This window comes from Colletotrichum paranaense (genome assembly GCF_030867605.1).
Source record: "Colletotrichum paranaense strain IMI 384185 chromosome Unknown Scaffold_2.1, whole genome shotgun sequence".
NCBI lineage: Eukaryota > Fungi > Ascomycota > Sordariomycetes > Glomerellales > Glomerellaceae > Colletotrichum > Colletotrichum paranaense.
The window spans coordinates 2,676,538-2,703,183 of NW_026848960.1; the positions used below are offsets into that span (position 1 = coordinate 2,676,538).

Below are 26,646 nucleotides of genomic sequence, written 5' to 3' on the forward strand. Positions count from 1 at the left end.
CCTTAGTGCAGGGGCCATGCTACTGCGAGGGAGGTTAGTAACTGTTGCACGATTCGAACCCGGGTCTTTCAGAATAAACTTACATCTTCTCTGTATCGTTTCAAATTGACCAAATGCCCGAAGGCGAAAGCAAGAGCAAATTTGGCCCCCTATAGAGGGCGTAGGTTCCGCACCAGTCGGTCCGTGCTCAGCGCCTGAGGCAGAGGCAATTCTTAGGCTTCATCCTCAGGCCAGAGCTCAACAACCCTTCCTCCCCCTTCACCTCAGCGAGAGAACCTGAATGTCAGTGCTGCCAAAATTTTGGTGGGGGATTTGCTGCGTTTGCGGAACATCGGTCTTTACCCCGCCAAACACACCAAGACCCCGTCACCACCAAAGTCATTCTCGTCGAGACTCAGTGTCGCTTACCACAAACTAAGAAGATCAATACCTTTTCATATTGCCCTTCAGACTTGGTGATACACTCGACATGGCGAACATGATATTTTTTTCGTTGAACAACCCGGAGACACCGGTGCAGTGCATCGGCGCGCAGACGACAATTTTTTGTGGCCCGGCCGATGAGGGTTTCGAGTTGTGTGCGGGATAGACCTTGGTTGAGGGGAAGAAAAGTTTCATGCCCGGGGGATAATTTTTTTTCATCCGCCGCGGCTGACTTACAGCAGAATCTCCCTCCCCTCCCCTCCTTGCCCTGGCCCTTCCGGCCTTTCCCTTCCTCCCTTTCTCCTCCGTCCTGTCAAAGGACCGTCTGAGGTGTCGGGGAGGGGACCACCTGGGAACCCCCCTCCCCTTTCTGTTTCGTTTCGTTTTGGGCAGTTCGTTAGGGTTGCAAGGAAGCAGGATTGAAACCTGCATTGAAACTATTGAGTGTATGCAACTAAACGAATAACCAGGCCCTTGCCAAGGGGGCGTGAGATGGGGAAACTGCCCCTGTCCACTTATACGGGGCTGCTTTGGCAGTACATCTCCGGGTTGTGCAATTGGCACCTTCAAATCAGCAATCATGTTTGGACAAGTTCTGACGATGCTTTCTTTCGGCCTTGATTAAGATGTGCGTTTCTAGAAGCGCGATCTCCTCAAGTTGCATACCTGAGGAGTCTCATTGCGAAGGCGGTAAGAGTAGGCGCTGCCAACCACACGGCGGTAGATCATGTACAAAGCATAGTTCTTTGAAGGTCTTGAAAGGTGATTCAAGCATCTCGCCCGTTGAAAGAAACAGACTCTTGTTGCCATACACTTGGCAGATACATGGCGATGGCTGCTATTTATTGGTGCCAAAAAGAAATAAAAAGAGGGACTGTAAAATGAAAGTCTGTTCAAGGAGAGCACATCATCCACCGTAAACTGCCAGGTAGAGACGCTATTCATATCCGTGGGGTTCCAAAGTGGTGCAATGCCGGATCTGTTGATAGGACATGTCTGCTATGAATATTTGGGCCAGAGTGTTCGCAGTCATCGTTGGCTTGCACCCGTCGTAAAGTCTTGTTGAATCCGCAAGACGTCCGGACATTGCTTGATATTTGCTAGATGTTGCGCACTATGCAATGCACAATACCGCCGAACATTGGTCAACATGCAGTCAATGTCTTCAAATGATCAAATAGTAGGAGACCAAACTGACAGAAGAGGTTCCCACTCACGCCTGTGATACTCAAGGGGTATCCTGCCGGCTCCTCTCCTTATTCCGGATATCTAACTCCCAAGCTACTCGCTCGTGATGCCTGGCTCCCAGATACTCAACGGACGAGTCTATATAATAACTCGAGACACCAAGCACTTGGTAATGAGACCCATCTTTCAACACCCAAAAGCTAAGAACTAATTTCCTAGCGTGGGTTAGGCAAATCGTATTTCGGAACTTTTGCTTGGGGGAATATGTGTCCTAAATTCACGACAAGCTATAGGCACATGTTGAGTGACATATCTGTTTGTAGATTGGATGACTGAAGACCGTAGCCATCGGTCCTAAACTATTGCAATATCCTACTCAAGACATGTATGGGTTCGAATTTCAATCGACTGCCCATCTGCATCAAGTCGATTGACTCGGGCAGCTCACTCCTCATCACCCCGGCCAAGCATGCTTTCCCTTTCCTTACCCAATCTCAACGCCAAATCACCCCATACCAGCTTGCGCCAATGATCTGATCCCCATCAGTACCACGAGGGGCCGTGTGGACGTTTCGTTCCTACAGCAAAAAGCTCTTTCCACATACTTATCGCTGATGAGCGCATGAGCTCGTAGGTTCTCACCTACTTGTATAGCACGACGACGGGCCGTTCAACGGCCTATTTTCCGCCGGCCCGGGCCCTCTCCAGAACGTCTGGTGGTGGGAGGTACTCAGGGCCAAACGACAGCGGGAGAAGCTATTCACGATGATCAGCCCAAGAGTTCGGCTCAATGACTTGGGTTTTGTGAACTTACGGCTTCCAGTCGCATGACTGCATACTTTCCGTCCTTGTTGAACATGAGGATGGGCGTTTCCAGGTCCACGAACTCACGGATGCTAACAAAAGAAATGTCAGTCAAGGGTCGCCTTGATGGTTCATGATATGTATCCGAAGGCTGCGGGACTAGGGTATCTTCAAGAGGTTGACCTACAACTGCCGGCACATGCCACACGGGCTACACGGAGCCTCAATATCGGTGGCTACGGCGACAGCTTTGAAACCCCGGATGCCCTCTGTGATGGCCTTGCCAAAGGCTACTCGTTCGGCACACGTGCCAACCGGATAAGAGGCATTCTCAACGTTTGCTCCAGATGTGTACTGTCCATCTTTAGACAATAGTGTGGCTCCTACGCGGAACTGACTGTAAGGGCAGTACGCCGTCGCCTTTGCTGCCGTTGCCTTTTGGTGAAGCTCAGTCACCTCGGCTGGAGTAAGTCCGTACTTTTTGGCTGTCTCGGCCGTCTGAGACTCATTGGCGATATCGAAAACCTCTGGTGTGAAGCCCATATTGATCTTAAGTGAGAGCAAAGATATGTGTGGGGAAGGAAGTGATATAATGAGGTTGAGAGATGAGGAAACGGACGTGATGTATGAGACGAATCTATGATCCTATGTGTGTAGTTTGGATGATGGGTACACGGGCTGCTGCTATTAGTTTGTTCTCGGCGGTCTCTACGGTGGGAACGCCCTCTGTGAGAGCTACTGGCATGCTCCATTTATGGGGGGTCCGGGTGCCAAAAGCGCCCCCCGGCCGTCTCCGAATTCCGTTTGCGTCTCCTCAAAGTAATCTTTTTGCTATCAGTTTTGGAACCGAAAACCCGCACTTGCCATGAACCCTCCCGTCCTCTCCCAACCGTCGCAGACGTCCGTATCCGCCTCCAAACTTCCTGCCTAGTTGGGCTGCTTACACTCATGACATTAGACCCCCGGATTGGACGGACATCCCCCCCCCCCCCCATATGACCATGGCTTAGCATGTACGCCTCGCCGTTCTGCAACCACTGGACAACCCCGCAGTCTATCCTTAGCTGATTACCTACCTTCAACGCCAACTTACGCCTTGCCGAGGGGTATCGTAAGCGGGTTCATGGCACTAGGTAATCGATATCCGTGAGCTAATGCCTTGGTTATGGGGTCACGAGATGTGCCTTGACAGGATACACTTACGAAGAGCCGCCGTCGACCACCAGGTTTGCTCCCGTGATATAGGAGCTGAAGCCCGAAGCTAGGAATCCGGCTACTCGAGCTACTTCTTGAGGGTTACCTGGTCGCTCGAGGCCCACGCTTGCTTCCGATGCCTTTGGATGAGGAGTGTCAGTTTATAGATCCGTCGGGCCTAACCTTCCCTTCTTCGCCCTTGTTTTTGTGGGGTTTTCGACTTACTTCCTTTCCTTGCAAGACCGCAGGCGGGAACTGGGAGTTCATTCCCTTCATATCGACCTGTACGGCAACACTGATCAGTACCGTTCTGCTCAGCTTGGGGAAGCAGAGCACTCTCACCCCGTTCAAATCTAGGCCAACGTCGATCTGGCCCGGAGAAATGCAGTTGATCCTCACCCCCGAACCTTTGAGCACAGCAACGCCGGCTTTCACGACACCAAGCGCGGCGTGGGCCGCCATCGTGTAGCACGGCCCCCAGCACCCGCCATACGTCGATGCCACGCTGCTGATGACGATGATGCTGCCGTACTTTTGGCTCTTTGGCGCCGCGTTCGGGTACGATTGCTTCTCCGTCAGTTTGGCCATGGCGGGAGGCGCATACTTGAGCGCGAAGAAGGGCGCCATGGAATGTGCCTCGAAACACCGCTGGAGGTCGGCTGGTGTCGTTTCGTTGATGGACGGGGGCCCGAGCAGGCCTGCGGATGACACCCAAATGTCGAGGCGCCCAAAGGCATTGAGAAGCTCGTCAATGAGAACCAGAGTCTCTTCTTCTTTGGCAACGTTGAATGGATAGGGAATAATCTTGGTGTTGGGGTGCTCTTGGTGCACCTTGGTGACGAGAGGCTTGAACGTCTCATCACTGGCCGTCTTGTCGCATGCTGGACCGTGTCATTCATTTTCTGTCCTCGGTTTCGTTCAAGATTTTGGTTGTCATCTTACCATATATAGAAGCGGCCCCATGAGCTGTCTATGTATTAGTGACGCCTTTTCGAGGTAGCGAACAAACTCCTACCTGCCAGCTCCTCGATGATAGCCCGTCCAACAGGCTGAGCGGCTCCTGTGACAACGCAGACGAAGCCATACTGGCCACGATACTTAGTACACCATGCATGAACTTCTAATGGTAGCAATGACGTACAAGCTTGCCATCGGCGCGGTAGGGGCTGAAGTCAACAGTCGTATCCATCTTCGCAATTTATGAGATGATGTGCTAACTAAAGTGAACCGTAATTACATATACGTGAGAAGAACAGAACCTAACAGAGTCTCCTCTCAGATAAAACAAGGGAGGCCGAGCTGAAATATTCAGATTCGATACAAAAAGTCAGGAGCAGAAGAAGTAAACTCAAGTTGTGCCACACTCGAGGCTAGACTCTGAGCGGCTCAACCTTGCATGCCCAAACGGGCCAATGCCGTCACCAACACGCGAACTGAGATGATGCTTCTCCGAGGGGATTGGCAGCCTTTGCAGCTACCAGACTGTGGAGGCGAAACTTCCTCCAACCAGTGCAAGATTTATGCTGTTTTTTTGGTCAGAGATAAGGTATTGCAAAATCAATCTAAAAACCATCGACTCAGGTGTTGTTCCACTCGCTGACTTGAGAAGTCAGTCTTTGTACATGCCGTAAGAACATGGCTCAACTCAGTCTGCGAAACCAGTTAACGGTGGGTTTCGTTGCTTTGGGGCCGGCATTGGCTCTAGCTTTCAGCCCGCGCGGGGTGTCCATTGAGATCCGCGCCTACTACCGATATCAGTGACATTCAAATCATTTTTGTCTGATTGGAGGATTCTGGTCGTAGGCCCGGACGACGGAGATGCTCATATCTCCCCCACCAGCTTCTAGTAATAATTTGATCGCATACCTACCTTACAGATCGGCCTATCATATGCATTTTGACGGTTGCTGGTTATTGTATGAGCTGATCATCATAATGTCCTGCAGTGCTGTTGACCCTAATGCAATTGTTGATCATACTTTGGCAGCCTTTGAAGCCTAGAGTAGTCAAGCATTTAGAAGGTGAACAATACGTCGAGGAATCGCGCGAACTTTCTTTCATTCAATGTGACCCACTGCAGGGGAAGTAAGCCGGTGTAACTCTTGAAATCGGTTTGCCCTGTTGGCAGCGACGGTTCTGGAATACCTTGGCCAAGTATCGAAACCCGTGAGGCTAAGACGCCAGCTTCTGCTGGTGTCTATGCCAGCTGATTTCCATCGATGAGAAGTGGAGGAATTTATACTGTGGTAAGAGAACCGAGTATCGGTATGCCCAAGAGTGCTGATTATCTTTCTTAGAGATACTGAGCTTATTCAGGGCCGAGTTTCAAAGGAGCAAGAAGTGTACCGTTCCTAGGACGACACTGTCCGAGCACGACCAGAGGTGCATTGGGTACCAAAGGTCCGAAATCACGGACATCTGCAGGATGAGGAGGATGACCTGAACACACCCGCAACCGGGTCAACGTTCTGGAAGGCCGGGAACCTCAACAAATATTTTACGGCCCATATGAGACGATGCGACACAATAGAGTGCGACTACGCATGACTTAAAGATGAGCGTAGTCTGATGCCATCGGCCGAAGTCGTGGGGGTTTTTTGCCAGTATTAGGTATGAGGTTTACAGTTAATATTGTGTTGCCACACGTTCAACGAACTGTTGAAACATGAATACTTACAACCAGGCATATTTGTTTGATGAGCAATTAGTAGGGTGAGTGCCGGCCTCGGAACGCTGATGTGACAGTACGACAAGGAGGTTGTCTCGCACTCAGCTAGAGACTGGTGTAAGCGAGCATGTCTGTTTGCTGGAGGCTGAGCTATCCACCGAGCAGGCAGTCGCCCACGGTGACTGATACTCCTATGGAGACTGGTCCGCCGTTCTTGCGCAGTGCAGAATGACGATGACGGATGAGAAATCCACCTCTACCTTTTGCCCCGCTTAGCTAAGATTCCCGTCGGGTGGTGGGGACCAGATTGTCGGAAATTGTTAACGGGCTACTTCTGCGATATGTCGGATGCGTGGGATAAGAATAGGCTTCGAGGCTGGTTGGGGAAGGGAAACCAGGCTGAGAGATGGCACAGATTGTTATCAGAGACCCCTGGAAGGCGGACAAAGAGTTATTTCTGGGGCGATCAGGGTCCTGCTGGTCCTCCAGGTAGGAGTCGAAGGACCGTCAAAGACCCCTCGGACCAGGTACCTATGGACGGAGAGGACGGAGAGGCTGCAGGTATTGCATCATCAGCACCGCCACAGTGGCTGGAAAGAATTCCATGTTCTTCCATCGATTTCAATTTGGGGCCATTTGGGCGCGGGACATGCGCAAGGCGACCCGCCTTTGCAGCCTGCTTCTCCCTTTATTGTGAAAAATCCAGTGTCCCAGTGTCCCGTCACTAGCGCACTTCGGTCCATTCAGCCAAGGTACATTTCCACCGTACTCCTCCCCGCCAGGAACCTCACCCATCAATAACTTCCTCGCCAGCCCGGCTACAGATCTCCTCTCAATTTTTTCCTACTTTCCCCCGCAACTATCTCCCTCTTTCTAGTTTTACATCAGATACCCAGTTGCGCAATCGCCATTCTCGGCTTCTTTCAGAAAGTGAGTACCTCTCGGTGTTTCCTGCAGCGCAAAGCGAATCGGAGTTATGTTTTTACCCGCCAAACTAAATCCGCTTTACCTCTTTCTCCTGCTGAGACGGCTCTACCCCGAAGCCGCCAAAAAACGATGGTTTTCTCTGCTTCGACCCTGTCTTGTTCGCATCACAAAAGCGGGAATGCGCAAGACGACACTGCAAACCTGGCGAACCATTTTCGATTCATTCAGCTGACTTTTGGTCACCTAGGCCCCTCCATAGATTCCTATTCAGAACTCCGGTTATCGTCAAGCCTTAGATAAGGATTACTGTACCAACCAGCACGATGGTCAAAGAAACGAAGCTCTACGAAACCCTCGGCGTACGTTGAACACGGAAGTGCCTCCAAAGAGCTGGGACAGATCATTAACATTGAAACAGGTTGCGCCGACGGCGACCGAACAGGAGCTGAAGAAGGCGTACAAGACAAATGCCCTGAAGTACCACCCTGGTAAGCACCAATAAACCCGCCGCATCCTCACGGGCCGGCTGACAAGACCTCCACAGACAAGAACGCCCACAACCCCGATGCTGAGGAGAAGTTCAAGGAGATTTCCCACGCCTACGAAATTCTTTCCGATTCCCAGAAGCGTACTGTCTACGACCAATATGGCGAGGCTGGTCTCGAAGGCGGTGCCGGCGGTGGTGGCGGCATGGCTGCTGAGGATCTGTTTGCTCAGTTCTTCGGTTCCGGTGGCGGCTTCGGCGGCGGCCTTGGAGGCATGTTCGGTGGCGGCGGCATGCCTAACCGCGGACCCCCCAAGGCTCGCACGATTCACCACACTCACAAGGTCTCCCTTGAGGATGTCTACCGCGGAAAGATCTCCAAGCTGGCTCTCCAGCGGTCCGTCATCTGCTCCAAGTGCGAGGGCCGTGGCGGCAAGGAGGGTGCTGTCAAGCGCTGCGCTGGCTGTGATGGTCACGGCATGAAGACCATGATGAGACAAATGGGTCCTATGATCCAGCGTTTCCAGACCGTCTGCCCTGACTGTAACGGAGAGGGCGAGACGATCAAGGACAAGGATCGCTGCAAGCAGTGCAACGGAAAGAAGACCATTGTCGATCGCAAGGTTCTCCACGTCCACGTCGACCGTGGTGTCAGGAGTGGCACCAAGGTTGAGTTCCGCGGTGAGGGTGACCAGGCCCCTGGTATCCAGGCTGGTGACGTTGTTTTCGAGATCGAGCAGAAGCCCCACAACCGCTTCACTCGCAAGGAGGACGACCTTCTGTACCAGTGTGAGATTGAGCTGGTGACTGCGCTGGCCGGTGGAACTATCTACATTGAGCACCTCGACGACAGGTGGCTCAGCATCGAGATCCTTCCTGGTGAAGCCATTGCACCTGGTATGTCAAATTCCGTGCTGCCTTTCATGTTCGTAGTTACTAACACGTCACAGACGCTGTCAAGATGGTTCGCGGCCAGGGTATGCCTTCTCCTAGACACCACGACTTCGGCAACCTTTACATCCAGTTCAACGTCAAGTTTCCTGAGAAGGGCTGGACAGAGGACCCCGCGGCCTTCGAGGCTCTCCAGAAGTTGCTTCCCGCCCCTTCGCTGCAAACCGTTCCTCCCCCTGAGGCTATGACCGAGCCCGCCGACCTCGAGGATCTCGACAACTCCTCCCAGGCTAGAGTCTTCGGAGGTGCTGGCGGTATGGACGAGGACGACGAGGACGGCCACCCCGGTGCCGAGCGCGTGCAGTGCGCTTCTCAGTAAATGACGTCATGTTCCGATGGTATTGGTATTACGAGCATCTCTGGCGTGGTGGGGGGAAGGGGGCGTGGGCGAGATTTCTTTTCACAAACCCGTTCGACAGAACGAAATTGCATATTTTCTCCAGTCACGAATGAACGGACACGGTTGCATGAAAACGGTGAAGGGGCTCGCCGTTGGGAGACCGTTCTCAGATGGTGGAAATCAACCAGCCACGACGTCTCGCCTAGACGCCCGTGTCGGGTTCGTCGAGAATGGAGGCTGGATTCAAGTGGACCAGCACACATTAACAGGGAAATCTGGTCCAGCGCGTGCTTATTCTCAAAACATCACTTGGCTTCTTTTGCTCGACGGACATTCGAGACTTGGTAGGAAGGCGTTCACGGTCATAGAGAGGATAATTCGCTGAATCGAATTGATGATAAACGTGCCTGATTTGCTTTTGCCCGCCTGATATATGCAGCCCCCCGCAACGTAAATTTTGACGCAAGTTCTTCCCATGTCTATTCTTTTGACACAGGCTCGCCTTCAGCCTGCGCTTGTTCCTCGCCTTCTCCCTCCTCGCCATGCTCATCATCGCCTCGCTTGCGCAAGTCCTCGGTATTGTAAAGCAATTTCCTCACCTGCTCGTGAGACATATCGAACTCAGCCTCACTCACGCTAGCGTCCTGGATTCCAAGATCCTGGGACGAGAAGGCGGCGCCGGTCCATCTAAAAGAGACGATACCGTTGAGTGCGGCGTCGTTCTCTGACGGGTCAATGGTCACCAATATGCTCGTCATTGAGTTCTCGGTAGCAATAGGTGCTACGTGAAGCGGGTTTCCAGGGAGCGAGATGGTCTGTACGTGTGAAAGGGTGTTGTCTTCCGCCAAACGAAGGACGAGGATGGCAGATACGCTGATTATCGACTTAGCTATCATGGATTTGGTGTTAGAGATAAGAGTGACGAACCTTTCGCATACTACCAGGACGACAGGCACCTGTAAGCCATTCTCCGTGACATTGGCCGAAAGCAGCTGGGCGACAGCGACCTTTGTAGTCTCCTTGTCGATTTGCTGAACTTGCCCCAGGATATCGAATTTGGAAAGGACCTTGCCGTTCTCCCAGTCCCAGGCGAATAGCTCGCTGTCTCCGCCTCCCGAGACCAAGACATCCTGACTCGGCAGCGTAAGCGCACTGATGAAGTTGGCGTGACCGAGGCAGAAGCCCTCGATGACGTGGGCGTGCGGCATGAAGCGCGAGACACGGATGTGCTCGTCGCGGTCGGCCGTGATGATGTACCGGCGGGACCCCTTTGACGCAAGCGTCAGCGCAGTGAGCATGGAGACGTGGCCGATCTGGAGCGTGTGCTCGAACGCCGGCTGTTCCTTTGTGACGTCGCGCTTCGACTTTTGCTGCTCGCGCAGCTGGCTCTGGAGAGCGCGGAGATTGCTCTTGGAGTGCACTGTGAAGGAGTTGGCTTCCGGCGTGAATGGTTTGGCAACCGCGGGGGCCGTTTCGGAGGCAGCCTCGGGCTGAGCCGCGGCGTCGGAGGATTGCGATGCTTCCGAGGGGATTAGCGGCAGGGAGTAGACGTCTCCGAATTTGTCTGCGCTCAAGATGGTTTCGCTGTCTGGGCAGATGAGGACCGAACAGGGACGTTTAGGCATTTGTCTTTCGAGTTATGTGTTAAGGCTAATGTACATGACGGTGTAAGTCGGACAACGTACCTCTGGCTCAACTCCTTCAAGTTTCCCTTGCCGTCGTGCTCAAAGACCCAAAGAGACTTGTCATGACCCGAGATGGCCAATAGGTGACTTCCGTTGCTGGTGGTCGTCATGATAGTGATGACAGGGTAGTCCGGGACTCTCGCAAAAGCTGTGCCGCGGTTGTTTTGCTGGCCATCCCGGTTGTTGCGCCTCATGTTCTTGGTTCCCTTTCTCCTATCTCTTTTCTGCTCTTCGGCCTTCTGAGGTTCGCTGTCGACAACCATGGCATCGGTATCCTTGACTTCTTCCTGGGCCTCTTCCGCCTTCCCCTCCTCGCCGCTATCGACTCTCTGACGTTTGGCGGGCGGTCCATCCTCCTCGTTGGCTGGGGTTGCAGGCGTGGGAACACCAGAGCTCACTTCAATCTCAACTTTCGTCGCAGCAGCTGACGCAGCAGCAGCAGCAGCCTTTTCGACGTCGGGATGCTTCCATGTTGAGATGTGAGCGCCGTCTTCCAGGCTGAAAGAGTGAATCTTTCCACCCCTGGCAGCAAAGATCACATTACCCGCAGGCTCGAGGCAGTTGTAGGGAGCCTTCATCGTGAAAATGCGACTTATTCAAAGTTGTCCTCGCTCAATTGGCATGAGTTGAAGTTGCGCCTGCAAGGGACGTAGAACTTTCACTTCAGACTCATTGCATCTGAGCACATGCCCCACCACCAGATCTCTGTGAGGAAAAAGAGCGGTACAAGCTAACATGTATCTTTTTTCTCCAAAGCTTGGGCCATCAATCTGCCTGCAGGCTGCCCCGCGCTTGTCCTCCTTTGGGATTAGACCCACTCGGTTGCCCTGATGGGGGCAGCGGCGCCCAGCCGCAACACACACCGAAATTTCGTTTGGTGAAGCAAAAAGCGCAAATTCTGGGGACAGCCTTTTTTTTGCCTTTTACAACATCAACTTTTGATACCCAAATTCCCATCACCAACCAATACCCAAAATTTCTTTTGCCCTTAAACAACCTGCCTTCGTAAATAAGAAGATATGGGGGGCAAAACTGCGAACAAGGCCGGCTACTTCGACAAGCTCAAGGGCTTGCTCGAGGAGTACAAGTCCATCTTCATCGTCACCGTCGACAATGTCAGCTCTCAGCAGATGCACGAGATCAGACAGTCCCTCCGTGGTGAGGGTGTCGTCCTGATGGGAAAGAACACCATGGTACGTTTTTCGCGACGCGGAGCTCAATCGCGCATCGCCGACCTTGGAAGAACGCGTTTGCTAACCTAAGTTTGAAATCTAGGTTCGCCGTGCCCTCAAGACCTTCATCCCCGACTCCCCCGAGTACGAGCGTCTCCTTCCCTTCGTCAAGGGTAACGTCGGTTTCGTCTTCACCAACGGCGAGCTCAAGGACGTCCGTGACAAGATTCTCGCCAACAAGGTCGCCGCCCCTGCCCGTGCCGGTGCTCTCGCTCCCGCGGATGTCTGGGTTCCCGCTGGCAACACCGGTATGGAGCCCGGTAAGACCTCTTTCTTCCAGGCTCTCGGTGTCCCCACCAAGATTGCCCGTGGTACCATTGAAATTGTGTCGGACCTGAAGCTCGTCGAGGCCAACACCAAGGTCGGCCCCTCCGAGGCCACCCTCCTCAACATGCTGAACATCTCCCCCTTCACCTACGGCATGGGTATCGCCCAGGTCTATGACCAGGGCAACTGCTTCCCCGCTGATGTCCTCGACATCTCCGAGGACCAGCTCCTCAAGACCTTCGCCGGCGCTGTCACTGCCATCGCCGCCGTCTCCCTGGCCATCAACTTCCCCACCCTTCCCTCCGTCATCCACTCTTTCTTCAACGGATACAAGAAGGTTCTCGCTGTCGCCATCGAGACCGACATCTCCTGGCCCGAGATCGAGGAGCTCAAGGACCGTATCGCCAACCCCGACGCCTACGCCGCTGCCGCTCCCGCTGCCGGTGCTGCTTCCGGCGGCGCTGCCGAGACCAAGGCCGAGGAGAAGGAGGAGGAGAAGGAGGAGGAGTCCGATGAGGATGGCGGCTTCGGCGGTCTCTTGTATGTTCACCCAACCCTTCTGCGCGGTTTGCCATTGCTAACATCCTTTCTAGCGACTAAATTTGACGGGAAATCGGTGATGTTACGGCTACTATCTGGGCTACGAATGGGTTTACGAAGATACGTGGATCTTGATCGCTGTATAGATGGGTTGCCGGTCAATCAAGCACATCGCATTTGACGGCAAAAACGATTCGCTCTTGACTCTTGGTGATGTGACTATGCTCGTAAGCATTCACTTCTCCGTCCCTCGAAGGTTAGTACTTGCTTATTTCTTCTTTCTATAACCTCCCCCTCGCTTCCTATGATTATTTAAATGTTCAAGAGCTTTTTAACCCTGATCTACTTGATGTCACACACAATTTCCGTATGAGAGAGCAACTTCAATCGTTATCTTTACTTTTCAGCCTCAGCTCCACGTGGGTATCATGGCTAACATACAAAAGTGTACAGGTTTTGACAACACACCGCCCTATCGTACAGTGACTTTTCTCCACCGTTCCCCATGCCGCCAAACATGATGACCACCACGCCTTACTTAGCCTAGATTTTTTCAATACCTAGAACCTTTTTCGCAATGCTTACAGCCGCTTCAGGCAGATTGGCCAATTTTGCCACCTTGAGTGCGTGACTCTGCCTGTTGATGCCCTTGACCAGCTTGTGAATGTAGACGAACCCGCCGTCCTCATCCTCGTCCACATCCGTACAATACATCTCTACCCGTACCCGTTCGCTCACACCCTCACCCTCGCCACCGCCCAATCCATCCCGCACCGCCAAGTCAGCAACACGGTGGAAGTGCGTGGCGAACAGCGTCCGACACTGGTTGACGGTCACCAGATGATGCAGACAGGCGTACGCGACCGCTGTGCCGTCCTCGGGCGTCGTGCCGCGGCCAATTTCGTCCATGATGACAAAGGACCGCGGCGTCGCATTACGCAAAATGTGCGCCGTCTCCATCATCTCCACCATGAAGGTGCTCTGGTCCCGGTAGAGGTTGTCCGCGGACCCGACGCGGCTGAAGAGGGCGTCGACGACGCCTATCTCGGCGTAATCGGCCGGCACGTAGCAGCCCACCTGCGCGAGGATCGTGATGAGGGCGTTTTGGCGGAGAAAGGTGCTTTTGCCTGCCATGTTGGGCCCCGTGATGAGCCAGAGCTTCGCCCCTTGGGAGCCGGAGCCGGAGCCGCCTCCTACTAGGCAATCGTTGCGGATAAAGGTGCGCCCTTGCTCGTGGAGTCCGCCCTCGACGGTGGGATGCCGACCGCCGATGATGGTGTGGCCGGTGGAGTTGTTGACAATGGGCCGGGTGAGGCCCTGCTCGACGGCGAGCTTGGCAAAGGAGGTGGCGATGTCGAGCTCGTCGAGGACGGCGGCGTTGCGACGCAGCTTGACGAGGTTGAGCACGACGGCGGCGCGGAGGGCGTGGAAGACGCGCTGCTCCTCGGTGCGGATGCTGTGCCGGGCGTGCTCGAGCTGGTGGCCGAGCTGCGTCCACTCCGGGTCGTGGAAGGAGCTCGTCGACTTGCTGGAACTCAGGGCCCTGATGCTGGTGGAGGCGCGGGCGGCGTCCTTGCCCCTGATATGGCAGAAGTGGCCGAGGGCCGGGGACCAGCGAAGGGTCAGGGAAGCGGCGCCGTGGCGGTCTCGGAGCGTCTCCGTGAGGGATTCCTTCTCAGCGTGGAGGGCTGCTAGGTCGGCGTGTAGCCGGCGTAGGACGGCGCTGGCTTCGGGTTTCATGATCCACGTCTCGTTGTCGTCGGCGTAGGCCTCCCGGACCGAGGTGGGGCGCTTCTTCTTCGCCGCGGCGGCGGAGGCTCCCTTGGGGAGAGCAGCTGCATCGTCTTCTGTGCCTTCGTTACTGACGATTTCCTGGGCGAGGGCCATCATCTGCCCTGCCTCGCTAGCCTCGATCTCATGCTGGTGGACGATGCCCTCCTCGTCGATGGCATCCTTGATACGGCGCGCGAGACTCAGGGGCCCCTTGAGGTTCAGGCGGGCCGTCATGTGCGCGAGGCACGTTGTCTCGTCGGCTGCTTCCGCCAACAGCTGATGTATACTGTTGGTGGCATGGATCGTGTTCGCCAGGGCCACCAGGTCGTCCGGGTCGCCTCTGCCGAGAGCGAACTTCTGCACGAGTCGCTGGGAGTCGTGGCTGCGGCGGAGCAGCAGGACCACGCCGTCGCGCAGGTCCGGCTCCTCGATGAAGCGGGCGACCAGGTCCTGCCTGAGCTTGATGGTGTCGAGCGACGTGGACGGCGCGCTGAGCCAGTCATTGAGGAGCCGGGCGCCGCTCTTGGTAGCTGTCCGTCTGATGGCGTGGAGGAGGCTGCCGCGAAAGTTGCCGTCCCGGATCGTCTGTTTAATCTCGAGTGAGCGCACGCTGTTCTTGTCGATGCTCATGATTTGCATGTTCTCGTGTCGCGTCGGCGGCTGCAGCTTCATGCTCAGCCCTAGCAGCCTCTCCTTGACGTAATGCAGCAGGAGGCTGCCGGCCGTGACCTCGCGTTCGGTGAAGGCATCGCGCGTGGCCTGAGGAATTTCGCTCTCCAGCATAAAGGTCCAATCAGAAAGACGCCTGATGTCGCCGAGGGGACTGTACGTGACCAGATGACGGTCCTCTGCGAGAATGGGTAACAGGCCATGGTCGGTCTGGGCCTGGATCTCGCTGTCAAGCACGACTTCTTTGGGGCATATCCTCGACAAGATCGAAGATAGAGCCGACAGATCGGTGGCCTGCGTGTAGAACTGGCCAGTGGACAGGTCTAGCCAGGCGAGGCCCAGGGGTAGCGGTGGTGGTGCGGCAGAGTCACCAGTTGCCGGAGTCAGGCTCCGGTCAGCGGCTGAATGGGACGAGTCTGGGGCTCCTGTCTCGTCTACCCCTCCCCCGGACTGGGCTGTCGTCGCATGGATAGCCAGCACGTAGTTATTGGCATAGGGATCCATGAAGTTCTCATCAATCAAGGTTCCTGGCGTGATGACACGAGCAACTCTCCGATCATGCAACAGGCCACCGGACTTGACCTTCTCGGACGCATTATTGGGAAACTCCTCAGCAATGGCGACATAGCGATTCAGATCCTGGACCAGCATCTTGAGGAACCGATCCAGCTGAAAGAAGGGAAAGCCGGCCTAGTAACCATCACATATCAGAACCAAAGAACACGAGACTAACAACGCACGTTTTTCTGGTACACGAGAGGAGAACTAATTTACCATGGGAACCGGACCAGCACTCGTCTTTTTCTGAGCAACCTTGAGGTTCAAGAGGGGGCCGAACTCCTCGGCGTGCTCAAAGTACAGCTCATAGAAACCGCCGACTCGCGTCAAGAGCACGCAGTTGTCGAATTTTTGCATGTTGCGGCGCGCTTGCAGCACCACGGTTGGATAGGTCGGGCCCTCATCTTGCACGGGACGGGGATCCAGCGGCAAAACGCCCTGGGGTAGATCATCCAGCTTCACTTTGGACTTTGTCTTCTTGCCCCTGGCAAAGACGGACAAGTGCCAGCTCCTCCCGCCCGGCAGTCCAGAAACTCCAACTTCTCGGCCGAAGCTGGAGCCGCGAGTCACTCCATTGCAGCGGCGTAGGCGGAGGTGAGGTGCGGAGACAGAACAAGATCGGGCAGTAGTCAGTAACGGAATAACCAGATCATGACAGGCGAGTGTGGTGAGTGGTCGGGGTAACATGTGAGCATATCATGAATGTGAGCTGTTTGGACGCGATGTCGATCCAAGTTTTTTCCTTTGGCCTTGTTGGTTGATTGGGTTAGTCAGTGTAGGTACATGCGCAAGGGAGCTTAGGAATGTAGTATGGTGCTGTGACGGCAAGCGGAGGTTACAGTCGAATGATGGGATAATGATTCGGGTAAAAGATAGATGGAAACCGGGGTTGAAATGGGTTGAAAGGAAATCATGCGAGCGGCAGCGCGGACGTGAATTATCGCGAGATTTTTCGGGACGGTAGCTTGAATCCGCCCCAATCGATTGGCTCCCATTGGGAGGATTCTTTGCAGACGGGCCTGGCAGGCCGGTCGCTGTGAACTGCTGTGTGGGGCACATGGTCCAGGTGTCCGGGTTTGTGGTTCGCACCGCGTTGAGGTGCCTTAAGTTGAGGTAGCATGGCATACATACAGACCGGGGTGGAAATGGCATGACATGTTCCTGAAGGCTATCGGCGATAAACAGGCAGTTAAACGAGGCCCTCTGTGTCGTCGGAGATGTGACGGCGGGGGGCCTGCTTACACCAACACAATTACACAATAGACGGGAGGCAATCGGACTGCGGGCAATAATGAATGCCTGCGGATACCTTGGGATCTGGATAAAGCCAGTCTATTGCAGTGGTAACGTAATCATTGCGGCAGCTTCGCCAACCGGATGCAGGACCAAACAAGAATGGAGTTGCCAAGCGGAGAAGAAACGGGGTTAATGGAGAAGGGGATAATATCGGAATTAGGGGTCCTGTACCCGCAGAAGTAAGGTCTTGTTTGGCCCATCGAGGCAGATAGAGTCGGTCTTGTAAGCAAGATTTGCGGCGAAAGGGAGGGATGTGTCAAGATCGCAGTTGCTGTGAGCGCGAAAAAGCCAAGAAAGGACAGCATCAATGACGATCAAAGATTGCGTTTGCTGTAGGGTGTTGCATTTGGGTAGGCACGTTGGTTCTTTTTTACGGGTACCTGCCTGGTGTGCATCATCGTCTTACGAGACTCTGTTTCGTCTAGCGTCATTCTGTTGGAGAGGTCGTACGTAGCAGGGACAAGCGTGGAGGCCCGTTGGAGTTGAAAGGGCCACAATTACAACAACCTGTTGGCCAAGATAGGGAGTTTCAATGGATCATGGTGTGTGGGTAACAGTGCGCTCCTGTAATGGATGACTGTATTTCTTTCCAGTAAACTCGTCTCGAGGTTGAAGATCTCAAGCCCCGGGTTGTTTTGGATGGAAGGTTCGGGTATTCTTGGGCCAGAGTTGCGGAACGATCCGGCATCGTGGTTGCCTCGTTGCAGCAAGGAGGTGAACGAAAGAACCAGAATTTCGGGCACAAAAACACAGTGTCTGACATGCCAACAGCGCCTAGACAACCACTGAGAGGAAGCGAACTCTCTGTTGGTGGTGAGGCTGGTGCTATAGTGCATAGCTCTGCGGGCGATGGTCGAATGATAACACCGTCATGTTGAGATTGACAGGGCGGGGGTCGCATCATACGTAGCGGTCATGGCCATATCGTGGCTCACCGGCCATTGGGATCAACGAACAGCTGGATCCATCACCTTGACCATTTCGGGTCTTTTGGGTCTTTAGGGGGAACTTAACCTATGAGCCTGAGACTGCTTGCAGGAAGGCGGATGAGGGTGGGCTGGAGACAATCAAAGATGGGCAGACGGGCAGAGGTTGCCGCCGCCCCAGAACACCCAATCTCCATTGTGCGGCAGCACCCTGCGTTTCTTGCCCTTTCCAGGGTAGCTTTGCTCGTGGTGTCTTCCTAGCTTGACAACTACCTGTATGTAATGTGTGCTGGCGGTGTCTGGGCCTGGACACATGGCAGCGGCGGCATGGGAATGTCCGGTTAAGATGGAAAGACATGGGCTGTTGTGTTTTGTCATTGACGATGGATGGAGAAAAGAATCCGCATGCCAGGACCCGATCCGCAGCGTGCGGGGCTGCAAACGGGGGTTTGGTAAGGGGGAGAAAGCCAATGTGAACAAAAGATGGAGTTCAAAAGCGAAAGTTGCGTTGATGTTGTGCGAGTGTGGCTACTGAGACGGCATGTGTGATAATGGGGTGGCTTGGTCTGGCAGCGGCTGCTGGAGGCTATCTGGAGAAGACATCGTCGGACGTGCACGCATGTGGACGCAAGGCAGACGATGGGACAGTGCAACATGGGATTATGGGGAAATGGATGGTTCGGATCGTAGCATGCCACACTCATACCAGGCGACTGGATGATGCTTGGATGAGAGTCCACCCACTTCACCCAGGCTGGCTATCGAGGTGAGGTGTAATGAGGTTAGGTTGGGCCCGGAGAGTTGCGACGACGTGTAAGCACAATAATGCCACCCACTGCTTACCTCACCTGCGCCGGATACATCGCTTTTTGACGGAAAGGAAAGTACAGTCTGACCGCCATTACCTCCCTTTACCTTAGGCACCTTGGTAAGCAGGTACCTTACTTTACAGGAAGGTAATGCGCTTGACCGGTAAATGGCTGTAAGGAAAGCACAATCCCCTAATCCCGATGTCCGCTTGATGGATGGAAAGTGCGACGGAAGGAAGAAGGAGCACCTTCGAGAGAGAAAGACAAGAGGACCCACCCGTGGCTCACGGGATGGCCGTTGTAAGCGGAGTTGCAACAAGTCGGTGAAAGTACCTGGGACGCCCGCCCTACAGCATTGAGGTACGTGGGGTACGTACCGGGCCTGGCCCCAAAAGTACGGCGCGGTTGCCATTCGGTATCGGCCGATTTCGACTCCTTCTCAGCCCATTCTCGCTCACTCTCCAAATTTATCATCAGACCCTTGGCCCAAACATGGCAACATGCGCCGTCATGTCGCCCTTTGCATTTGAAATATCGCCTTGTAGGTATATATCTCTTTTTCAGTGCCCCCCGTTTCCAATCAGTCACCCCTCATTTCCTACCGAACACTTGGTTAGATACGTCTACCTCGCCTGTCTGTCTGTCTTCAGCGGATCCCATCCATCCCACACCCTTATCCGTCTCATCTGCTGCCAACACTACTACTACTACCACCACCACCGCCCACCACAACCACTACTATTACTCCCGCCGCTCCCAACATCCACGACTCCTTCCTGGTCCTCGATCCTCCCGGACTCACCTCACTCTGTTATCTATCACTACTGAATACCTTATCCTACGACTTGTCTAGTATTTCAGATATTAGACACCATTCTCCCGTTGCTGTTACGAACGTGTCTTCGATCGACAACAGACCGAACTCGCTTACACGCCCCGGTGCACTTGCAACTTGAACCTCAATAACACCAAACCAACTACACCACGTTCCACGATAGAGCAACGCTGCTCACATCACATCCACCCTTTATGGCGGCGCATCTACCTACAATCAACTTCAACCCTTTAGCTCCCGTCACACCTCCGCCCGAGCATCTCTCCTTCCGGAAACCTGCACTTCCCCTTTCTGCTCAACTGAAACGCAAGGCCGCCGAGGCCAACATCACCAATGATCATGTCACAATGAAGAAGGAGCAATCCCCATTAAACAACCCGTCCATGGCCCCTCCAAAGCCGACGTCGATTCCTAGTGCGAATGCAGACCCGAACCAGCCGCCCATGGATCCCCGATATGTCGCCATGGTTTCGCGTATCGCTGCCTATTACCAGCAACGTTGCCAGGCTATCTCCAACGCGCAGCAGCAAAGATGCCAGGCTTGGGCCAACATGCACAGGCAAAAGTGTCAAGAGATGATGCAGGCAGCCATGTTGGTGGTGGCGTGGTACATCCGCGACCGGATTCAGCGGAGACGCCGGAGGCAAAAGAAGCAGTTCCGCACCGGCTTGAGGGCGCAGAGCACCCGATCCCGCGTTACAAAGGGCGAAGGAGTACGGCGCTGGGTCATGAATGTGCCCGAGGGCATGTCATCACCGCACATCCCGGGGCTCGATGACCTCGCTGACCAAGAGGAAGCCCACTTCTCCATGGACAAGGAGGTCCCACCGGACAAAGACACCAAGCTATTTGAGATGGCCGACAACATGATTAGGAGTCAGTACCGCAAGGTGGAAGTGCCCATCCTCGGCGTGCTAGGCTTCGAGGAGGACGAAAGCGAGAGTGAGAGCGAGGCCGACGACGACTTTGACCAGCTCATGGAGGATGAGCTCGAAGATGGGGAAGTTGAAGAATACGACGATGAAGATTTGGACCTAGACGATGAGGAGGACGAAGAAGATGGATCCGAACTCGTTCACCGCGGTACAGGCACTGGCACCGGAAGTCGGGGCAAGGACTCTGGCTTGTCATCTTGAATTTGGTGTTTGGGGACTTCAGGTTTGCTTCTTTCTCGGCTTTTTGGCTTTTTTAATGTGTGGCGTTGAACGGCGGGCATGGACAACGATGTGACGATTGGATTAGTTACCCTGGGCGATCTACATACCTTGCTATTTTGGCCACTCTGCACATAGTATCTATATATCCTGGACCGCGTCTGTAGGAAACAAAGACGAATATTCTTACAACATATTGACATCATCCCATTCTACAAGTTTCAGCTGATGAGTGATCATCTCAAGCCTTGAAAAGCTGATGGATATCTGCCTCTGAACTTGCAAAGTGATAGAAGTAGAGGGGGGGAAACCTTAAATCGGGGGATCGTATGTTGGCGGGCACCGATTTTTTAAATCTCGTGGAACAATCGAACCATCGCTTTTCGCTTACGAACAGCAAGCCATGCCCTCCAACCAACCGGGGTTGGGCTTGTCTTTTATTGGCGCCACTTCCTTCGGTTGACATTTTCCGGTGCTGTTCTCTTGCACATGGGAAGTGGAGGGGGTCTCCTATGAAAGAGTGTGCCCTCGGGCTCTTAACTGGTGATCTGGTCATCGCGATCAAGCTGCCGCCGGTTCCCCATTTGACTGACAAGCGATATGCGCACTCATCTGCACGTCTCCCACTCCCTACAGGTTGCCCCGGATATCCACCTCGTTCTACCTTTACATGCAAGCGAAGGCGTACAGAACTGACACCTGCTCTGCCCGATGTCTCCCAATGATGTGACCTCTTCTTGTTGTTGTATTGGTGTAACTGTATTTGCGTCTCAAGCTCACAAGACCATTTTTTGTCAAATCGTGGTGCGTGATATTGCGTTTGATGGCTGGGCAACTGTTCACGAGATCCAATTCGAAGTTGTGAATATTTATGACCAAGTACCCTGACTGTATGATATGACTTTCCCTCTCTCACCATTTCTATCCATCTGATCCGTTGTATGGACATTGAAGTCGAAAGCGCGTATGGGAAACAATGCAACGTGGTCGAGATAGTGAACGAGTAATCCGGGTAGGGAGGTGCTTCTAACCAAAATACAATATTTAGCCACAGGGTAGTTCGTTGCGGAGCCCCCTTCATGTGTAACCTAGGTTTCTGAGAAGCGCTACGTACTCGCCCACTTCAGGCGCAGCAGGAGCATTTTGGACCGCGATACCTGTATGACCATGGATGAACCAAGGTAAGTTGCAACTGCGCCAGTCGAAAGCAACCGTACTTGCGTGTTGGTGTATACCGGCTGGGGGTAAGTACACTCGGTCGAAAGCAATGAAAGTATGACTTACACCGACGAAGGTACATCCTGGCTGTCTCCAAATTCTATCGTCAACATCACACTTACTGCAAGGTGGCATTCGACACCTCACAATAACAAGCTGTGCTCTGCATCGTTTCTTGTTTCCTTTCTACGAGGGCACTTGTTCCTTTTTGGTGGCCATCCGTATCCTCATTGTACTCGTCTACCTCATCTCCATCCGTGGCGCTTCTTGCTCTGGCCATCTCAGCCCGGGCGGATATCGAATCACAATCCTAACATCGGTCTTGTCGACAATCCTCTATACCGTCACCTTCCCCTCTCAGCCGCTGGGCGCTGTATTCGTATCACCACATCGACAAGATGAGGTATGTGAGGTGCTCTCAATGGTGGACGATCCACCGAGCATATTCCGCCCGGTGTTCCGAGCTACTTAGCTTCTCCAAGGGGGATCGCATGATGGCTGCGTCACCTCCATCACACGCCCATCCTTTGCCCAACCTCCCCGCACTTGTCGCTGCACCGAGCTGTCCCCGCACGCTCCTACTGGCTGTGTTTCAGTGTCTGTCTATCTGTACTGCAGGGGTACTCCCGTGCTCTACCTTAGCTCCCCCCTCAAGAGCTTCGAGTCCGTCTCTGCTTTCAGACAATCCCGAGGTCAAAGCTAACAAGAACACCCTCCTTTCGTAGCCATAACAACTCCAAAACCCTTAATCAACACCTCAACGACACCTTTCGAGCTTCCCAGTCTTCAGAAGAACAAGGCGCCGGCCCACCTTTAACTGCTTCGCGATCCGATCATCACCACTTATCGGTGCCCCATCGTGTACGCCGATTGAACAATCGATCAGCTCCACCTGGTACCGTCGAGCAATTGAAGCAGTCCGAAGACAGGCTACTCGACAGCTTCGCTGGACAGACCACCATGGGCGGCGGAAAAGAACTCAAGAGCAAGAGCTCTTACCCAGCTCTCGCGTCTCGACCTGTCGGACAATGGATCTCAAAGCTCTACAAGGATAGAATTAACCAATTCTACTCTACCGGGCAATGGGAGAAGCACAATCTCCTGGCGTGCGTAACCCCCCACAATGCTCCGTAGTAAAGCTGGGGAACGTCCCGCTAACTGCGCTATAGCATGATGACGGAGGGCACCGCATCGGGCGAACCTCATGTTAAACTGTCCGTTTGGGACGCTCCCGAAACCACTCGACCAACGTTCAAGGACGCTGTTTCGCACGAATTCAAAAAGACCGAGGTGGGCGCCTGGTTTGGCCCATCATGGTCGACACATTGGTTCAAGGTTGTCTTGACCGTTCCGAAAGAACTTCGTGACAAGGACTTGCTTGAACTTCACTGGGATGCCAATAATGAAGGCCTCATCTGGACCGATGATGGCAAGCCGCTGCAGGGTCTTACTGGGGGTGGCGAGCGGGTAGAATGGATCCTGCCCAAGGAGTTCAGGGACGGCAAGGAACACATCATCTACATCGAGATGGCCTGCAACGGCATGTTTGGAAACGCTCCCGGTGGAGACTCAATTCAGCCTCCAGACCCAAACAAGTACTTCCAACTGGGACGGGCTGACATAGTTGCTGTCAACCCCGAAGCACGAGCACTTTACTTTGATATCTGGATCATTGGCGATGCTGCACGGGAGTTTCCTCAGGACTCGTGGGAGCAGCACAGAGCTCTCAAGGTTGCCACCGATGTCATTGACGCCTTTGAGCTCGGCAACAAGGAATCGATCGTAAAGTGTCGAAAGATTGCTCAGGAGTACCTTGGTTCGAATGTCGACTCGCACAAGGTCTACAGCGATGACAAAGAGCCTCAAGTCTACGGCATTGGCCATTGTCATATCGATAGTTGTTGGCTCTGGCCTTGGGCTGAGACCAAGCGCAAAGTCGTCAGGTCTTGGTCTAACCAGTGCGATTTGATGGATCGATACCCAGAGCTGAACTTTGCTTGTTCGCAAGCCCAGCAATACAAATGGTTGAAGGAGTTGTACCCCTACGCCTTTGATCGTGTCAAGACGAAGGTCAAGGAGGGCCGATTCCATCCTATCGGAGGCAGCTGGGTCGAGCACGACACCAACATGCCCAGTGGAGAGTCTCTTGTGCGACAATTCCTGTACGGACAGAGATTCTTTGAGAGCAACTTTGGCGAGCGTTGCCAGACCTTCTGGCTTCCCGACACCTTTGGATACGCTGCTCAGCTTCCACAGCTGTGCCGACTTGCTGGCATGAATCGCTTCCTCACCCAGAAGCTCAGCTGGAACAACATCAACAACTTCCCACACACCACCTTCAACTGGGTTGCTCTTGATGGTAGCCAAGTAATCTGCCACATGCCACCATCAGAGACCTATACTGCCGAAGCACACTTTGGCGACGTGAAGCGCAGTGTCAGCCAGCACAAGTCGATGGACCAGGACCACACCTCCTTGCTTGTATTCGGAAAGGGCGATGGTGGCGGCGGCCCTACTTGGCAGCACCTCGAAAAGCTCCGCCGGTGTCGCGGTATCTCCGATCAGATTGGCATGCTGCCTAGAGTGCAGATGGGCAACAGCGTCGATGACTTCTTCGACAAGCTGCAGCCGAAAGCCACAGAGTTTGTCACCTGGTACGGCGAGCTCTATTTCGAGCTTCATCGTGGTACATACACCACGCAGGCGAACAACAAGCTCAACAACCGCAAGTCGGAGGTCCTGCTCAGGGAAGTTGAACTGCTTGCCACCATTGCGACGCTTAGTGATACCAGCAAGAGCTACAAGTATCCCAAGAAGGAAATTGACGATATGTGGGAGGCTGTTCTGCTCTGCCAATTCCACGATTGTCTTCCGGGTAGCTCCATCGAGATGTGTTACGATGATTCAGACGAGGTAAGTCTCGACACAGCGGATTTCACCTGAACTATTGCTGACTAGATTGGCTAGCTCTATGACATGGTCTTCAAGACGGGCAAGAAGATTCTTGAAGATATCCACAGTGTCTTTGGAGCGTCCGCCGCCACCACCGGCCGTCTTAGTGAGACGGTTGCCCTGAATACTCTCCCTTGGCACCGCAAGGAGGTTGTCGAAATATCCGAGACCGAAGCGGGTGTTGCCTGCGGCGAGGGCCAGTTGTTGACCATTCGTCCCTTCAAGATTTCTGAAGAAGAACCAGCTGTTACGATTGAAGAAGTTAGCAGCGGCGTCTTTGTGTTACAAAACGACCAGCTCAAGGTCAAGGTCGAGAATGGCACCATTACATCCCTCTACGACCGCAATGCCGATCGCGAGGTGATCGCAAAGGGAGGCAAGGCCAATCAGTATGTCATTTTTGATGACAAGCCTCTCTACTGGCAAGCTTGGGATGTCGAGGTGTACCATCTCGACACTCGAAAGGAGCTCCCGAGTGGCACAACGTCAATTACTGAGCAAAAGGCCCATCGCGTCAGCTTGACTACTCAGATCAAGATCAGCGAAGAAAGTTCGATCAAGTCCACTATTTCTCTCTCCGCCGCCCTCAAGGGGCAACAGTCATGGGTTGAGTGCAGTGCTGAAGTTGACTGGCACGAGACTATGAAGTTCCTCAAGGTCGAATTCCCCGTGGATGTCAGAAATACCGAGGCCTCTTACGAAACAGCGTATGGTCTTGTGAAGCGACCTACTCACTACAACACCAGGTATGCTTTTTCCAATATGTCATGACAGAGCTATTGCTAATGAATTGTGCAGCTGGGACATGGCCAAGTTCGAGGTCTGCTGCCACCGTTTCGCCGATCTCTCTGAGCACAACTACGGAGTTTCTATCCTTAACGATAGCAAGTATGGTTTCGCCACTGTCGGTAACCTGCAGCGCCTCTCTCTTCTTCGGTCTCCCAAGGCTCCTGATGCTCACGCTGACATGGGAACGCACCAAATTCGCTGGGCGATCTTCCCTCACGAAGGAACACTGAGCTCCTCCACTGTACGGGCAGCCTACGCCTTCAACAGCCCTCTGAAGCTACTCTCTGCGCCCAGCGCCGTGCAGGCATCTCTCAACAAGAGCCCTGTGAAGCTCACTGGGGATGGCTCCCTAATCCTCGATACCGTCAAGCGTGGCGAGGACGACGAGGATGTGACGCGTGGCGAGCTCCCCAAGCGCAAGGGCCGCAACGTTATTCTTCGCGTTTACGACAGTCTCGGCGGCCAGAGCAAGGGTGTCATTGAGACGACTTGGGACGTCAAGCGCGTTTTCAAGTGCAACCTTTTGGAGGACGACATTGAGGAAATCAAGATTGACGGTGGAAAGTTCTCGATTACTCTGCGACCCTTCGAGATCGCAACATACCGCCTCGAGTTGTAGGACGAAGATTTGAGCGACTGCGGTCTCGATCACGAGTGTCCCTCGGATGAGGATGAGTATGACGAGGTGAACGAACAGCTCGCCTCCACCTTGAGCGAGATCTTGGACCACGAATATATACACTTGGGCTAGGAGGCGCTGCGATGGATAATGAAGGCTTTTAGTAGGCGCCTGGGACGTGAATACCTGTACTTCAGAAAACTCTTAAAAAAAACCCAAAAAGACCCCAGAATATCTCTCTAGCTCCTTTGCCTACATACGCCCTCCCTAGAACGCCGTGGTGACATGAAGCCCATCGAATCTTCCTTGGGAATAGTAGAAAGATTAAACATCGTTATACAATAC

The 26,646-nt window shown here is 53.8% G+C and overlaps 9 protein-coding genes across 9 annotated transcripts; 4 read left to right on the forward strand and 5 right to left on the reverse strand.

The window, feature by feature from the left end:
• Positions 1 to 2,289: 2,289 nt before the first annotated feature.
• On the reverse strand, positions 2,290 to 2,958 carry CPAR01_02802 (cytidine deaminase; the record flags this gene model as incomplete). Its single annotated transcript, XM_060487089.1, has 3 exons — positions 2,290 to 2,367; positions 2,426 to 2,507; positions 2,603 to 2,958. 3 exons carry the CDS (start codon positions 2,956 to 2,958, stop codon positions 2,290 to 2,292), a joined length of 516 nt encoding a protein of 171 aa, XP_060354417.1.
• A 546-nt stretch (positions 2,959 to 3,504) lies between these two features.
• CPAR01_02803 (uncharacterized protein) lies at positions 3,505 to 4,798 on the reverse strand (the record flags this gene model as incomplete). Its single annotated transcript, XM_060487090.1, has 6 exons — positions 3,505 to 3,544; positions 3,619 to 3,749; positions 3,835 to 4,490; positions 4,552 to 4,575; positions 4,625 to 4,694; positions 4,751 to 4,798. The coding sequence occupies 6 exons, from the start codon at positions 4,796 to 4,798 to the stop codon at positions 3,505 to 3,507; spliced, it is 969 nt and encodes a 322-aa protein (XP_060354418.1).
• Positions 4,799 to 7,527: 2,729 nt separating this feature from the next.
• Positions 7,528 to 8,958, forward strand: CPAR01_02804 (DnaJ domain-containing protein; the record flags this gene model as incomplete). Its single annotated transcript, XM_060487091.1, has 4 exons — positions 7,528 to 7,563; positions 7,623 to 7,692; positions 7,749 to 8,585; positions 8,639 to 8,958. The coding sequence occupies 4 exons, from the start codon at positions 7,528 to 7,530 to the stop codon at positions 8,956 to 8,958; spliced, it is 1,263 nt and encodes a 420-aa protein (XP_060354419.1).
• Positions 8,959 to 9,458: 500 nt separating this feature from the next.
• On the reverse strand, positions 9,459 to 11,242 carry CPAR01_02805 (WD repeat domain-containing protein; the record flags this gene model as incomplete). The annotated part of the gene is made up of 3 exons (XM_060487092.1): positions 9,459 to 9,852; positions 9,907 to 10,608; positions 10,665 to 11,242. 3 exons carry the CDS (start codon positions 11,240 to 11,242, stop codon positions 9,459 to 9,461), a joined length of 1,674 nt encoding a protein of 557 aa, XP_060354420.1.
• Positions 11,243 to 11,683: 441 nt separating this feature from the next.
• Positions 11,684 to 12,783, forward strand: CPAR01_02806 (ribosomal protein L10; the record flags this gene model as incomplete). Its single annotated transcript, XM_060487093.1, has 3 exons — positions 11,684 to 11,857; positions 11,940 to 12,707; positions 12,757 to 12,783. 3 exons carry the CDS (start codon positions 11,684 to 11,686, stop codon positions 12,781 to 12,783), a joined length of 969 nt encoding a protein of 322 aa, XP_060354421.1.
• Positions 12,784 to 13,246: 463 nt separating this feature from the next.
• On the reverse strand, positions 13,247 to 16,390 carry CPAR01_02807 (MutS domain V; the record flags this gene model as incomplete). Its single annotated transcript, XM_060487094.1, has 2 exons — positions 13,247 to 15,835; positions 15,920 to 16,390. 2 exons carry the CDS (start codon positions 16,388 to 16,390, stop codon positions 13,247 to 13,249), a joined length of 3,060 nt encoding a protein of 1,019 aa, XP_060354422.1.
• A 3,373-nt stretch (positions 16,391 to 19,763) lies between these two features.
• On the forward strand, positions 19,764 to 20,705 carry CPAR01_02808 (uncharacterized protein; the record flags this gene model as incomplete). Its single annotated transcript, XM_060487095.1, has 1 exon — positions 19,764 to 20,705. One exon carries the CDS (start codon positions 19,764 to 19,766, stop codon positions 20,703 to 20,705), a length of 942 nt encoding a protein of 313 aa, XP_060354423.1.
• Positions 20,706 to 20,964: 259 nt separating this feature from the next.
• Positions 20,965 to 21,672, reverse strand: CPAR01_02809 (uncharacterized protein; the record flags this gene model as incomplete). Its single annotated transcript, XM_060487096.1, has 1 exon — positions 20,965 to 21,672. The coding sequence occupies one exon, from the start codon at positions 21,670 to 21,672 to the stop codon at positions 20,965 to 20,967; it is 708 nt and encodes a 235-aa protein (XP_060354424.1).
• Positions 21,673 to 22,339: 667 nt separating this feature from the next.
• Positions 22,340 to 26,301, forward strand: CPAR01_02810 (glycosyl hydrolase family 38; the record flags this gene model as incomplete). Its single annotated transcript, XM_060487097.1, has 5 exons — positions 22,340 to 22,344; positions 22,667 to 23,047; positions 23,111 to 24,854; positions 24,909 to 25,639; positions 25,692 to 26,301. The coding sequence occupies 5 exons, from the start codon at positions 22,340 to 22,342 to the stop codon at positions 26,299 to 26,301; spliced, it is 3,471 nt and encodes a 1,156-aa protein (XP_060354425.1).
• Between the last annotated feature and the right edge of the window lie 345 nt (positions 26,302 to 26,646).